Genomic DNA, 16,330 nt, shown 5'->3' with positions numbered 1-16,330 from the left:
TGGATTGTAAATAATTACACTTTATTTATAACTTATTTACACGTACTGAATGATTTGCATCATTAATACATTTTTCAATCACATGCATCATATCAAAAAAGTGCTACAATACTTTTTTCATAAAATTATTTCAAATAATTTACAATCCAAACTCACCAGCATCCCGTTTGTTTGCAGGGAGTAGAATAATTTTGGCAAATGAAAGTGCAATTAATTACGCGCACTACTTGTTTTGCAAATAGTACTAGTGTTTTTCTTGAAAAATCAATTCATTACCCAAAACATCTTTGCGGCAAGCGCAAGTTGGAAGGTCTAGTCCAGAAATCCTTGCGCAAGAGACGTTCCCACCAGGATTAATACCACTGACCTCACAAACAGCAACTTGGTCCATCAGTTTCAGTACGTGTCTTTGGAATGTCTGGAGGAAAGTTATTCCGCATTACGAAGAATCAAACATCTCGAAATAATTATTGTGACCAAAAGACCAACTATCAATATCATGGACTCCTTTTAAGTCTATTTATTATACACTCGTCTACAGTTGAAGGAGTACTAGTAATTATTTATCTACCCTTGGAATTCAAAGGTACCAATTTCTTAATTTTTTTTTTAATTTATGAAAACTGAGTTAATCCGGGCATTTAGTTATATCCTACTCTAATGGTAAGGCCAAGATTTTGTTTCCAAAACTCAGCTCAATTGGCACCGATGCTTTTAGGTGACCGACCGTAAGGTCTTGACCCTTAAAACTCTCTTATTTTTCCTTCTCCTTGTAAAAGTTGGAACCTCTATGAACCAAATATTCCAAAAAAAAAAAAAAATGAAAGAAAGAACCAAGGAAGACCAAACTTTCCTACCGTAATAAAAAAGAGAAAAGAAGAAGAAGAAGAAGAAAAAGATAGATGCAGTAAAGTAATAACTCTAAGTTTCTTCCTTTTGTTGGTAGATTGCGATTTTCTGTTCGATTTTTTTTCTTACTAACCATGATTGTGTTTATAAACTAGGCGATTTACCGCAGCAGTCAAGCCGTATATGATGCAAACGAAATTACAGTCATTGCTGGCCCCTCTGCCTTGACACAGCCTTTGTCTGGAGAAAAATATATTCCACATTACAAAGAATCAAACATCGCGAACCACGTTCGAGAAGACCGACTCGGCAACTATCGTGGAATAGAAGTCTTCTCTCCTCAAGTCTTTCCTCACAAAAGATCAATATTTGTGAATGGCCAAATCTGCATGTGAGACGGAAAGGAATGATGCCCTATGAGTAACGATTATTTGCATGTTACATGCCAGTGTTTGGATAGCTTAAATCAATAATTGATAGGTCAAGATTTATTTTGATTTAAAGTTTTTTTTTTATTTTTTAAATTTGCATTGTATATATAACATCAAGCCTACTATATATCCAATGGCATGGATGCTCCAAAATTTCCCCAGTCTGCATCATTGAAAATGAAACACCAGCTGCCGTTGGCGCATCTACCTTGTTCCCACCGTAAATTCCAATTTGATTCCTTTTTGATATGCCTGTATCAGAAAGACCAACTATCGCGATGTGGCGGACGCCTGCAAGACTCTAAAAAGTCTTCCCTCCCAGAACTCAAAATTTCCATTAAGAAGCCTACTAAAGGTTGTTAAAATCTTCTCGTTCTTTCCTTTTCTTTCATACGGTAACGATACTCGTAGAGTAGACTAGGAATATCAGTTTTACATTAATCTCACTTACACATTGAACATATCTTGATTTGAAGGACTGGTGATTAATTGTGTATGTACTCTCTTTCTTGTATGTTAAGGTACCAAACTTTTACTTTTCTATGGAATTTAAATTGATATGGATCTTTGTGATATGTACCTTCAATAAATAATAGTAATACGCTACTGATGCCCTGCATGCAGATCGACGTACGTGTAAGTGTATATAAACCCAAGCTCATCTCCCAAACTTCTCATCACTTGTCTTCTTTGTTTGTTGTCTGCTGCGGCAAAAACCACAAACATTTACATGGCTCGAAAAGCTCCAAGCCCATTTCCGTCCATTAACATCTTCATCATCCTCTTCTTCTTCTTCTTCTCCTTCACCCTCAGTCCTTTTTCACCTCAAGTGGTGTCTGCTTCAGTTTTCAAGAGACTTCGACTCTTGTCAACAGAAGAAACTCAGCCCACCTCCACCTCCTCCGTTTTGTCCCTCTCCCTGCATCCGCATTCATCCGTCATAAAGCCGCCATACGACAGCTACTCCGACCTCGTACTCTCCCGGCTCGCAAGTGACCGGGCCCGAGCCGAGGTCATCAACTCCAACATTGAGCGGGCTCTCTCCGCCTTCAACCGCCCTCATGGCGTCAAACCCGACGTCCAAGTCCAACCGGAGGACCTCGAAGCTCCGCTAACTCCATCTGGCGGAGGGTACGTAGCTCGCGTCGGAGTGGGCCAACCCGTGAAAGAATACTACCTGATAGCGGATACGGGTAGCCAAATCAACTGGCTCCAATGCCTGCCCTGCGGCCAGTGCTACCCCCAAACCGACCCGATCTTCGACCCATCCGGATCCTCATCTTATAGCCCTTTGTCCTGCACATCGCAGCAGTGCACCGCCTTGAGCCGCCAGAATTACAAGTGCGGCCGAAACAACACTTGCATCTACGGAGTGTTGTACGGGGATAATTCCGTCAGTATTGGAGAATTTGCCACTGAAACGGTGTCGTTCGGGAATTCGGGTTCGGTTCAGAAAGTGGCTATCGGGTGCGGACACGAGAATCAAGGCCGATTTGGCAAGGCAGCTGGCATACTTGGCCTTGGGGGCACTGCTGTAGGCTTTCCTTCTCAAATTCAGGCGAAGTCTTTCTCCTACTGCCTCGTGGATTTGGACTCCAGCTCGTCCTCGACTCTCGAGTTTAACTCAGCTCCACCCGGTGACTCAATCCTCGTTCCCTTGATTATGAACCCAAAATTTGAGATTTATTACTACGTGGAACTCACTGGGATCACTATTAATGGAGAACAAGTGCCCATTCCTGCATCGGATTATCAAATAGGCGAAGATGGGCGTGGGGGAATCATCGTCGACTCGGGTACCACCATCACGGCGTTGCCAGCTCAGGTATATAACTCGGTCCGCGACACCTTTGTTAAGTACGCTAAAAACTTGCCTCCCGCCGCTGGAATCGGTGATCTCGACACTTGTTATGATCTATCCTCTACGCCCACCAGAGATGGCTTCCCAATGATGTCGTTTCAGTTCTCCGGGGGCAAGACGCTGCCGCTGAAACCTCAAAATTACCTGTTTCGTGCTGGTTCCGACGGCACGTTCTGTTTGGCTTTTAAGACCACTTCTCAAAGTGTCTCAATAATCGGCAACACGCAGCAGCAGGGGTTTCGGGTTACTTACGACCTTGCCAACAAGATGTTTGGTTTCAGCCCAAATAAATGTTAAAAAGCATATAGGTGTTGATTTGATTTCAACCCAAATAAAATGCTGTTTATGAAAACATACTTCTAATATTGCTTAAACAATAACATGGGTACTTGGTAATCTCTTTATTAGACGTCTTTGAAGAAATTTTGTTGCTTGGATATCACCTTTGCTGAAAGAGTTGGAATTCAAAAACTTAACATATAGTCTGATCTGATGATAACAACAATATATCGTTAATATAACACATAGACCCCGTTATATTGAAAATACACGATTAAATCTTTTGGCTGCTAATTCAACGTAAAAATGACATGAGTTATTTCCAAGGGCCGGATTAAATCAAGTCACTTCTTAGTGTTAAAGATTGAATTGAGATTTTTTTTTTTTTTTTTGGAAGTATAACGAGGCAACTTGACTGGTTTAGCCAAAATAATCATGGGAGCTGTCAAACAATTAAGGCCTTCACAATCAAAAGTTTAAAATGCTGACAATCATGATTTAATTCACTTCAGGCTAATTGAGTACATATTTTCCTATAGAATACTAGAATAAAGTCAGTTCTACATGTGATGATTGTTCAAGTTGCATAGCCAAGCGTCCGGATACCTGATTGATAATGTGCATTTGAAGCGTACAAGTGAAACGCCAAATTGCACTAGCCTATCAAACGAGTACTTTAGAGTATAATCTTTGTTACCGTTCTCATTTTACCATTTCATTAGGTATTGCTTTTCTTAAACCAAAATATGGGTTTTATGAGTAAATAAAGTACTTAACATCATATATTCATATGCAAAGAAGTTATCCATTTTATTGCTTTTTGGCTTTCACTTTTCACTCCTTTTCTAAAAAAAAAAGTAAAAAAAAAAAAAAAAGGATTTTGGATTTCTTGTTTTACAGAAATTCCTTGAAGTTTTTCTGCAGAATTTTTTTTTAAAATATTTTTCATGATCATATTTTTCAAATACTTATTTTTATCTCACATACATCAAATTAATATAGTATATTTTTTCTACTAAAAATCCAAAAATCTATTTTTCAAAAGAGGTTATTAAATATAATGCCAGAATAATATAAAAATAAAAATAATTCAAAAATATTTCATCCATATAATATATCAAAAATAACTCACAAATATACACAAAAAAATTTTAAAAATAAATTATATAACATTTTCCACCTATCACCACTACCCACCACCGCCACCATCCCTACCCACCACTACTACCCCTATTCCCTCCCTCTCCCTCTTCCTCCTCCCCTTCCTCCTTCCCACTTCCTCTTCCCCTCTCCTTTCCCGCAACCCCCCTCCCATTTCTTCCTCCCTCAATTTCTCGAGACCAGACCAAGGTATCTGGTTGCGAGTGCCTATGTGTTTAAAACTCGGATCGGATCGCCCGGTTCGACCGATCGAATCGGGAACAGGCCAAGTGTCCGGTCCGAGTTATGCTTAAAAACTGAGTAAGTAAAAACCCGATCAAATTCGGTTAAAAATCGAGTTTGACCGGAAAAAAATCGAATTTTTCGGTTCAATCAGCATTTAAAAAAAAAAACTAAAACTTTTTCAATATTATGTTTTGACCCTTAGATTGTTAAAAATTATTAATATATCTCAAATATTTCATACTTTATCAATATTTTCTTAAAGTTTGGTATTATTTTTCAATTAAATCCATAATTTTAATTCTAAACTTGTTAATGCTCATTAAATAATATAAATTGTTACTTGATTGTTCTAATTTCTTTGTATTTTCTTGTTAAATATATTTAAAACATCAAATATATATGAATATACTTTTATTAATATTAACATGTTATTAGGTATTTTACATATAATATTTTAATTTTTAAATAATTTTTATTTATAACGTCATCCAGTTCAACCCCTATCGAACCCGGTTGAACCCATTGACCCCTGACCCCTGAGCTTGACCGAGTCGATACCCCGGTTCGGTTTTGAAAACATAGGTTGCGACTAGAGGCTGCAATCTAGTCGCTGCTAGAAGGTCACAACTTTCTGGCTGCAACCAGATCACAGCCTTTGGTCACGACTAGATTGGAGGGGGGGGGGGGGGGGGAAGGGGGAAGAGGGAAAGAGGAGAGAAAGGAGGAAGGAGTGGGTGGTGGAGGTGGTGTTGGTGATTGCGAGTGATAATATTAATTTTTAAAAGATACCTTAAAATATTTGAATTTTAAAAGGTACCTTAGAATATATTTCAAAACTCCCTCAAAAACATTACAAAAAAAAATTTATCGTAACAATTTTTTATATACACTGTTGTAGTAAAATATTTCAAAAATATTCTCAAAATAGTAAATCCAAACAGAGCCAAAAATATTTTGTTAAGGAAAACTAATGAAAGAAACTAGTAGCCTACTACTTAACTGCGTATATTCACGCTATCTACTATCTCTATTCTCTCGCTGCCGTCGTCTACATGTTCCGGGAATTGGGGCTAAATTACAGAGGCTATTAATTATTTTCAGGTACTTTTGGTCATCCTTATGATCATGCTTTATTTTCTGCTCAACATTTTAATTCAGAAAGTCAGCTGGAATTTGCAATCTTCTGATGGCCTGCTTATTTAAATTGATTTCCTCGCTAACTTTATAACATTTACTGATATAATCAGGTTCGCCTTCGGGATTCAAAGTCTTTGCCGGCTTGCCCTTCATGGAATCAGGTACTCTTTGTAAACTTTCTTTCTGTAAATGCTTCAGTTGCTTAATTGTTATAATCCTGCACCATTTAGTCTGATTACTTTATAATCATGAATGGATGAAGACTTTTGATTTTGATTAGCATATAATTGTAGTGAATCAGCACGTTGGAGTTCGAATTTGTGTATGATCGTCAATAAATAAGGAACTGTTTGAGTTTCAAATTAGCGCATAACTTTGATAATCCAGCACGTTTGGGTTCATATTAGTGTATAATCATGAATGAATGATGAACGCTTGAGTTCTAATTAGTTCTGTTTTGATTATCAAGCATATTTGAGTTGGAATTAGTTTGTAATTTTGAATGAGTGAATGATGCAATTTGGGTTCTAACTGGTCAATGAACGCTTTTGTTGGTTAATAATAGAGGAATGTGAGCAGGAGAGACCTGGTTTGGAGATTGCCCCTTTGGAGTTTGGACTTCATCTCACGGTTGCCTGATTCCGTGATTCATCACATTTTATCTTATCTGAGTGCCAGAGATGTTACCTCTACTGCAATATTGTCAAAGACTTGGAATCGCACCTGGTCCACTTATCCTTATCTTGTATTCCACTTTTTCTATGATAATTCAGTCACAGAACAAGAGCAAGTTCTTGGTGACGCGCCTATAAAAAAGCGAAAACATGATTTCTTGATTCTTGCTGGAAATTCCATCTGTCGGCGCTTGCAACTAGATTTTTGCGTACAAAGATTTCAATTGTATATTGACTTCCCTGATATGGAGTTGTTGACGCCTAATATGGACCAATGGATTGGTATAGCAGTTGACAGGACTGCTTCAGAACTTGCTGTTTGTATTGATAGTTTGTCGGGCTCAGATAGATATTTTTATAGCGTTCCGCAATCGGTTTTGCTTGCTAGCTCGCTAAAAGTTTTAAGCTTATGTGGCTGTAGATTTGAGAGTGGATTGGATATCAAACTTCCACATCTACAGAAGCTTTCTTTATCTCATTCTTGTTTCACCGACAAGTTTTCATTTCACCAAATTCTCTCTGGGTGCCCCGTGATTGAGTATGTGAAAGTGTCATTTTGTATATGGATGGACACACTTCTCTCAGTTTCAAGTTTATCTAACTTGAAGTATTTTGAGTTCCTGTACTGTGATGGGATTGATAATGTTCAGATAGATGTGTCTGATCTTCATACTTTTTCGTTTGCACCATCCTTGGGAAACTGGCCCAGAAGTATTAACCTGGCTACTTGCAAAGCACTGAAGGAGTTGAAACTCAGTGGGGTACGTGACACAGCTAACTTTTGGCACCAGGCGCTGACATTTCAAATCCAGGCCCTTGAAGTCTTAGAGTTTCGAAGTTGCCATGGGTTGGGGAGTATCAGAATTTCAAGCCAAAGGCTTAAGAGACTGGCCTTTAGAGGTTGTCGTCACTTTTCAGGTGCTGAAATTGACACTCCAAATTTAGAGTTTTTTGAATGCTGCAACTGTGACAATCCTTTCATTCCCATCAAAGCCTCAGATGATATCAAGATACACTTAAGATTTTCCCTTAGTGGAAAAACGGTTGATTGGGTGGTTAAACTGAATCAATTTTTGTTGAAGTTAAGATTTTTTCAGGATCTCAAGTTTATTGTCTATCATCATTCTAAGGTACACTCTTTTCTATTCCTATTCAGCTTTTGTGATCTTTAGTAGTTTTATCCTCTTCTTTCCTTAGAATGCTATTGACTTCTTGAGAATGAAGAAGTGCATGTGCACAGCTATGAAAATCGAGGAGGAGCTTATTCTATGATGCATATGATACCCTATTTGTTATCCAATTTATGCATTTTTTCTGGATTGTTTCTCTTATTTATTCTTGACATGTTTAACTCTTAATGCTTCTGCAGAACATGATTATTCACGAAAAACTGAGTGAGATCCGCTTTTCTTCTCTCTGCCATTTAATGCGTCCGAAATGTATATGCATATCATCAAAGAGCTACAAAGATCTTTTGGATGAATTATTTCCATCAGTGTTCCCTAAATCGTTATTTGCCATGTACTGTAGCACAAAAATGATTGAGGTTCGTCAGCTTGCATTACCCTTTGGTGCTGCTTATATGCAAATTTGCCAATTGCTTTTGCATCAGTTTGGTAATATATTTGAACCAGTATTTCATGTTTGCGGATTATTGTCTTACGTGCATCTCAGATATTGTCACAGAAGATGAAGGATCTTGGAAAGGACTCAACTTTGCTCCACAAATTAGTTGGTTTTGAGGTGATTTTGTCTAAAGATGCAAAGCATCCAAGTGATCCTGCCACAGAATACTTCATACAAGCACACTCAACTGCTCGTTTCGAGATTGCCACAATTATATTAAATTGGAAGTATAATGTCTACAAACACAGTGTGACATTATAGGCTTGAGTAGTATTGCATGATTTACAGCATTGGTGTGCGTTGTACTATTAAATGTATGTTCTGCAATACACTGATGATTTAACTTTTCTTTTTACTTTTGTAAAAGATTAATCTATAAAGTTGTACTACTGATAACTTGATGACTGATGATGATTAAAGAGGGACTATCTTTAGGTGCTTGGAAGCGCTTATAAGATTGGTGGTAACCATTCCTGTTTATAGTAAAACGGGAGTGACTTCTCTGATAATGATATCCTCCTCTTTAGCTTCCCTTATGATCTCTCTGCCTTAGATCCTGTTTGATAATCTAGTTTAACACTTAAATTTAATATATTCAGATTTTAATATACTCAGACCGTTTGATAATAAAAAATTGAACATCTAAATTAATTCAGTGACACTGAATTTTGTAGGCAAAATTTGTTCCCAAAATTAAGTGATAAGTTATTCACTTATCACTGAATATGATATACACTCAAATGTATTAGATTTAATATTTAACAATTCAATAATTTAATAAATTCAGACTTCAGATCTCAATTTTATCAAACATAACCATAGTGTGGAAACTAAGGAACATATGGCGCTATATGTATAAGAAGAATACCGTTTGAAAAAAAAAAGAAAAAAGGAACATATGGCGCTAGTAACTCTTAGTCATAGCATGATGAAGTCAGATCGTTCTTTGAATCTAAATCCACGCATTGCTGTCCTTGTGATGCACTTTTCAGATATGATTTCAATTGCTTCGCTGACCTTTTGAGACTCGGAGTTCTCTTCAATTTCATAAATTAATCATGAAAATAACCTCTCAAGACAGTTAAATCCAACTCTAATAGGATTTGAACGTGTTTGCATGAAAATTAAACTAACAACGACGCTAATTAATTCCGCTAAAAACTAATTAACGTCCAACAAAAATTCAATTCTAAATCCAATGCCACCAGATAAAGGCACTTGCAATTATATAATTAGTGTGTTGTTGCATCTTTTTAGACATTATGTGTTCATAATATGCACTCAGGAGGAGCATTAATAGACAAATCATATTAAGTTGAAATTAGAGTTTCAGCAACAACAAAAGCCGCAAAAAATAAACACTCTTTCTCCACACGTATAAACAAGGGATATAATTATGAACTTTGAGAAAAACTGAAACTAGAATAAGAATTAGGGATTCAAACACTATTAGATCCTCTGAGCATTCCTTCAATTCAACATGCAATTTACATGAAATTGAAAAGGCAAAAATATAAAAATTCATTCAACGGGTCAAGAATTTTTAGTTATTAACCAAAAAAGTAAAACTTTTTTTTTTTTTAAAACTCGAAAGAGCAAGAAAAATCAATTTGATAGTAGCCGTTAACGTTTCAAAATATAACTTTAAACTTTCAAAATCTAACCAGGATACTCATGAACTTGTGAGTGCCTGCAGACTATTATGCTATTACAATTTCAGTTTAATGCGAAATAATGCAGGGAAAAGGATGATTCGGCTTAATTGCATAAACCTAGGAAGAGCAGTCGAATGTAACTCAACCTGCTTTTTGTCGGATGCAGCATATACAAGCTTGAAGATTTCTTGTTACCTTCCATTATCCTTTTCTTCAAAACCCAAGTAATTTTCTTCCAGTTAGAATAAATTTCTCTAGAACTCTAAGCTGTTCAGCAATTTTGACAAAAGCAAATGAGAGACAAAGTATGAACCAAAAGGATGTCACCATTACATTTGAAGGCAGGTTCAGAACTCCAAGGGAAAGGGAACAGCCTGTAGCAAATGAGAGACAAAGTATGAACCAAAAGGATGTCACCATTACATTTGATTTGAAGGCAGGTTCAGAACTCCAAGGGAAAGGGAACAGCCTGTAAAAGGTATTTTTCTCCAGAAAAATTTTACGTTTTTCATGAACATATTTTCTAATCACATTTTTACCTCACGTATTTTCTAATCACTATAGTATATTTTTTAACAAAACTCCCAAAAATAGCAATCCAACTCATCAAATTTTCAGCTCCCCTCAACTGACCACAAGCATTTTTTTTCAATCTACAACGTATGTGCATGGAGAATGTCGCGCCCCACTTTTCGATTGAATGTGTGATGTGTGTGTAGTGTGGTGTGAACGTGTGCAAAATGAAAATAAAGGCCATGGGACTTGATAAAGCGACGGTTTGGCCATATAAGTTCAAAAAGGGTTTTTTTTTGAAAAATGGAGTCGCCACTTGGTATAGAGTTAGGGTGTACCAAGTCACCCAAAAATGATTTTTGTTTTTGAATGAAAAAAATAAATAAACCCTTTTAAAGAACTTTTGGGTCTACGTAACCAAAAAGAGGGATCGGGGGTCACATTTGACGAAGGGGAAGGCAAGGATAAAAATCCAAGGCACCCCTTCGACCTAGCCAAGGCTAGTTGCGTGACTTAAACCAATTTTCCCTAATTTTTCTACCCAAGGTATGTATCGCGTATTGGATATGTCTATATGAATGCAAAAACCTAGACCTAGGGGGATTGGGGGAAATTTCTCTTCAAAGGTTGAGTGGTGCCAATCACATTAATTGTGAAGCCCAATAATGATCCTTTTGGAGAGGTCACGCCTAAACCGAAATGACGTGAAAAATGAGTGGAATGCATGCCATGTGAAAGTGTGAGTTGTGTGAAGTGAGAAAAATGATAAAAGTAATAAGGTAAGAGTGAAGGTGTGCAAATGTAGATGAAAGTACTCATGTGCGAGTGAAGATAAAGTTGTTCGTGTGCAAGTGAAGATAAAAGGGTTCGTGTGCAAGTGGAGATAAAAAAGTGTTCGTGTGCAAGTGAAAGTGATAAAAAGGTGCATGTGTGCAAATGAGACAAAAGTGAAAGTGTAATGATAGAGTGGATTGAGAATGCATGAGTCTAGGGAATTCATGCATATTGGGTATGGGGAGACCTAAATCGTGACTTGATTTTCCCTTTGATTAGAAGGCGAAACTAGCGTGCTAAGGCTATCGAGTAGCCACACTCGCTCGTTTCCCTTATCGGAAGGGGACTCTCACGCAAATGTACCCTATAACTAGTATGAGATGCAAAAATCCTAAAATGAGGGGAAAAGGGGCTCGAGGAGCATGCCAGATGATAAAACTAAGGAAAAATGCATGATATGTAGTGAACAAGCAAATGATATGCTAATGAGGGGAAATCCCTAAGGGTCTAGCGTTGGACTAGCCCATTCTATGAATTCCGACTAGCGTTGGACTAGCGGAAGCGTACATTCATCCATTCCATTCATTCATGGCTATGAAAGCAAGTAGACATGCCAAAATACTCGTAAACACATAGCACATAGCATTTAGCATGCTCGACTAGATGCAAGAGCCTAATAAAGCAATTAAACATGTAGCAACAAAAGCAAGCAACCAAGGGGAAGGGGAAGTGGACCAGATGCTCTCCGAGCCCTATCTATTACAAGCCAAGAGGTGTACACATACCCCATAAAAGCATAAAGGGGAAGGGGAAATGGACAAGATGCTCTCCGAACCCTATCTATTACAAGCCAAGAGGTGTACACATACCCCATAATGAATAACTTAAATAAAAAGCAAAAGTAAATGAAATAAAGGAAAGGAATTAAAGAAAGGCAAGGAAAGCAACGTAGACATGCAATTCACACTTAGCACGTTGGATCACATAGGAGAAATGAAAATCAAGGAGATAGAGGTTACCTCCCTTGCAATTGAGTCCAAATGAAGTGAAATCACTTATTTATCCTCCAAAATAAAAGAAATGGTCAAGGTACCAATTTATTTGGAAAAATTAAAGAAAATAGGCAAAACATCAACTCACTTGATCATAAAGCCCCTAAAGTCATGACTTAAGTGCAATTGACAAAGCATGGTAGTTAATTGAAGCAAACAAGCAATGAAGTTGCAAAATTAAAAGCTACCAAAGACCAAATTGAGGAAATCATGTGATTGATTGGGCCATAGTAGAGTTAGATAAGAAGCAAGGGGTTAGAATGCAATTCTTCCTTTATATTCATGCATGCAATCTACGTAGGAGAAACTTCCTTTGCAGCAAATTCTATTTCCAGCCGTGGCTTCTTGCCATTATCATGCAAACACAGCCCAACAAATATCCAAACTCTACCTATCAAACGTCACTTAAGACGTGCAACTGCATTACAGGATTGAAGCAGAGAAATTGAGCTAATCATCCAAGGTAAAAGGAACATAAACAACAAAGAAAGAAGAACAGAAAAAATGCAGCAGGAGCTTTCTTCTTCATTTGCCATTAGTTTCATGCAATCTCCTTATCCAGATTAAATGCATTCATGCCGAACATCTCAAGGAAGTCCTGATTGGTTCTCTAACTAAATAAAAGGTGCAAGAAATTGGGACAAGAGAGAGGAAAAGGAGTGAAACATGACTACTATAACTGAACCTTCTTGCTGGTTTCTGGATTCCTTCATCTTTTCTTTGCATATTTCGTTCAAAGCAACTAATAATCCGGTCAGTCATCAGCTACCCAAACTATGCAGTCCATTATCACAACTAAACAACAATCACATGCGAAGATTTAGGAGGACAGAGCATACAAAATATAAGGAACAGCAAATTTCTGCAACTATGAACCAGCGGCTGCCTTTTCTCAAACTTGCGGCAGATTCCAGCAGCAATTACATCCATTTCATCATACAAACAAGTTCATTAAAACAGAAATATTGACCCAAATCAAACATGAAATCTTATTTGCAGGTTTAAGACAGAAAAACTGAATTGGTGAATACCCAAAAACAAACAAAAATAGCAGTAAAAAAAAAAAGAAACAAAGTGCAGCAAGAATTTCAGCCACCTTAGAGCTCATTAGCGGATTGGAGAGCTTGTGGTGGATTGCCGAGAACCAACCTAACGCAATGGACTAAATATGCAAACTAATAACCCATTCAAAGTTCATTTTGGGTTGCATTCATTCAAAGCTTCCTATTGCAAAAGCCCTTGGCAACTTATCAAGACATTAAAACCAGTTTTACGGGAGTGTTTCATGGAGAAAGCAAAACAGAAAAACATTGAGAACGACATACAATTTTTCATCATTCAAACAAAGATCCCAACCATCATCTTAACAACAATGCATTGTTTAAGCCTTTCATTGAATGGATTAAACACTAACACACACGAAACAGCCTAAGATAATGCATCAGGCTACACCACAAACACGTGCATCTTCCGAACGCAGGGAAATGTAAAAATGCAGCAAGATGCGACAAGAACACGACAGATTTCACACAACTTCCTCTTTGCAAATCCAGCATGTTTACAGCATTTATGTGACCCCATGAACTTGTAAATACCCTACTCAAAGCTCCCAAACATCAACCCGACTTACTTCAAATCAAACAGCAAATCATGATTTTTATTACCGCCTTCCTCCTCCCAGAAAATCTGAACACAAAAGACTCCATTTTTTTGGTATCTTCAGCAGTTTTTATCCGATGTAATGAACCCAATGAATCAACAAACCCACAAAACACTAGAGTTCAAACTCATTGCTTAGCAAAAATTGGGAGATACACGCTCCACAGGCCATATGGAAGCTGGTAGAGACAACGGCAACCCACAACAAAAACAGAAAACTAAAAGCAAGAGTCCAGAACCTCTGGTTTACTAAGTTAGAAGCTTCAGGGAAATGATATAAGACTAACTAAAGAAAAAAGATAGATTTACCTGAGGATGCTAGCGTAATCCACGAAGGTGAGGTATTTCAAGGAAATCACGAAGACTGCCAGGATGAACCCAGAAATTATGCTTCAGCGTTTTCCAGCAACGCAGATCCCGTTACTTCAAGCTTCAACCTATTGGCCTGGGAGATAATTTCAGTCACCTACTGTTGACCAAAGCTTGCCCCTTCTCTCTTTTTCCACTCTCGAAGCTTTACCTCACTCCTTCTAGTTTTCTGGTTCACTCTTTCGGTCCCCCCCTTGCCTGATGCCGCCGCCACTTTTTCTCTCGGCTCTTTTTCCTTCCTTTTCTTTTGCTTGTGTTTCTATCCCCCGTTGGTTCTCCCTTTGCGGCTGTCTTGCGGCTTTCCTTTTATATCTAGGAACCACAACCCTAAACCTTCAGCCAGCTCTTCTATATTTACAGCCCAAGGGGCTGCCCGAAGTCCTCCCTTGCAAGCTGCAAAAACGCAGCTTGCAAGTCGCGTTTCTCTTTTTTTTTTTTTTTTTTTTTTTTTTTTTTTTAATAAATACAGAAATGAATAAAATAAATAATAATAACACAAATTGCCCAAAAACCAGGTAATAATAATAATAATAATAATGAAATAATTTAAAAACTAAACAAACTAAAAACAACAAAAATGGCCATTTTTTTTCCATCTTTTTTTGTTTCATTTTCATATTTTTCATTTTTTCTTTCAAGAAAGCAATTGGAAATTTAAAATTAGCAAAACGACCTAAATCATATTTTTTTTTGAATGCTTTTTTTCTTTTTTCTTTTTTTTCTTTTTCAACAAATTCTATGATAAAACTTAAAAATAAAAATAAAACTGGAAACTAAAAACTAAAAATGAACACAACAAATAAAAAACTAAAAATGAAATTTCACCAAAAATTTGGTGTCTACAGTTTGCCCCTCTTTGTCTGAGTTTTGGAAAAACTTGAGACAAAGAAGTAGACACCAAATACTCACCTGTGTTGTTGGGCTGCAAAAGACGCTTCTGAAATGAGGACTGACCTCTTTAACAATTTTTTGAGAAATGGTATTGACCCAAACAGGAATTTAAATGGGACTGACCCGAACAGAAATTTAAACGGGACTGACCCGAACTGAAATTTTGAAATTGGGATAGACCCGGACAGAAATGTAAAATTGGGATAGACCCTCGGGATAGACCCGGACAGAAATATAAAATTGGAATTGACTAGAGATAGGAAATTCAAATCATGGGACTGGCCCGAGCAAAACTTTGAATTGTGGGACTGACCCGCATAAGCTTTGAATCGTGGGACTGACCCGAAAATGCTTTTTGATCGTGGGACTGACCCGAATGAGCTTTTTGATCGTGGGACTGACCCGAAAATGCTTTGACCGTGGGACTGACCCGAATAAGATTTTAATCGCGGGACTGACCCGAACAGGCTTTGAATCGCGGGACTGACCCGAAAATGCTCTTGATCGTGGGACTGACCCGAAAATGCTTTTGATCGTGGGACTGACCCGAATAAGATTTTGATCATGGGACTGACCCGAAAAATGCTTTTGATCGTGGGACTGACCCGAACAGGCTTTGAATCGCGGGACTGACCCGAAAATGCTTTTGCTCGTGGGACTGACCCGAAAATGCTTTGATCGTGGGACTGACCCGAAAATGCTTTTGATCGTGGGACTGACCCGAAAATGATTTTGATCATGGGACTGACCCGGAAATGCTTTTGATTGTGGGACTGACCCGAAAATGCTTTTGATCGTGGGACTGACCCGAGCCTGCCGTGATAAAATTTGTATTGATTTTTGATTGATGATTTTTCTTTTTGCTTTTCTTTTTGACTTTTGAAAATCTTTCCAAGAAATTAATTTGCCCCAGTATGATGAATTTTTGCAATGTGAGTCCAGAGTTGATTCCATATCGTCATGCTATTGCATTTTTGATGAAATTTGCTTGCGACATTTTCAATCTGCCTTTGTTCACCGAAGGACTCTTTCCGACACCGATTCCAGCGCGAGGTGTGATGACTTTCATTTGTGCATGCCGTTTTTCTGCAAAAAGAAAAGAAAACAAAGAAATTGCCACCATCATTTGATCCGTTTTCCTTTGAGAATCGTGTAAACATGAGTCTTTCGATGC

The 16,330-nt window shown here is 37.7% G+C and overlaps 2 protein-coding genes across 3 annotated transcripts; both read left to right on the top strand.

Annotated features, from left to right (window-relative positions):
* The first annotated feature begins 1,935 nt into the window (after positions 1 to 1,935).
* Positions 1,936 to 3,550, top strand: LOC113767356 (protein ASPARTIC PROTEASE IN GUARD CELL 1-like). Its single transcript, XM_027311415.1, has one exon. It carries the CDS (start codon positions 2,011 to 2,013, stop codon positions 3,436 to 3,438), a length of 1,428 nt encoding a protein of 475 aa, XP_027167216.1. The 5' UTR covers positions 1,936 to 2,010; the 3' UTR covers positions 3,439 to 3,550.
* A 2,268-nt stretch (positions 3,551 to 5,818) lies between these two features.
* Positions 5,819 to 8,688, top strand: LOC113767357. Of its 2 annotated transcripts, none has more exons than XM_027311417.1 (5): positions 5,819 to 5,907; positions 6,054 to 6,104; positions 6,509 to 7,747; positions 7,987 to 8,163; positions 8,304 to 8,688. In XM_027311417.1, the coding sequence occupies exons 3-5, from the start codon at positions 6,863 to 6,865 to the stop codon at positions 8,502 to 8,504; spliced, it is 1,263 nt and encodes a 420-aa protein (XP_027167218.1). In that variant the 5' UTR covers positions 5,819 to 5,907; positions 6,054 to 6,104; positions 6,509 to 6,862; the 3' UTR covers positions 8,505 to 8,688. The 2 variants fall into 2 exon arrangements, with proteins under 2 accessions (XP_027167218.1, XP_027167217.1); XM_027311416.1 differs by having other exon boundaries at positions 8,292 to 8,688.
* Positions 8,689 to 16,330: the final 7,642 nt, after the last annotated feature.

The sequence above is a fragment of the Coffea eugenioides genome, chromosome 4 (assembly GCF_003713205.1).
Source record: "Coffea eugenioides isolate CCC68of chromosome 4, Ceug_1.0, whole genome shotgun sequence".
Taxonomy (NCBI): Eukaryota; Viridiplantae; Streptophyta; class Magnoliopsida; order Gentianales; family Rubiaceae; genus Coffea; species Coffea eugenioides.
This window is presented reverse-complemented; position numbering and strand designations above follow the sequence as displayed.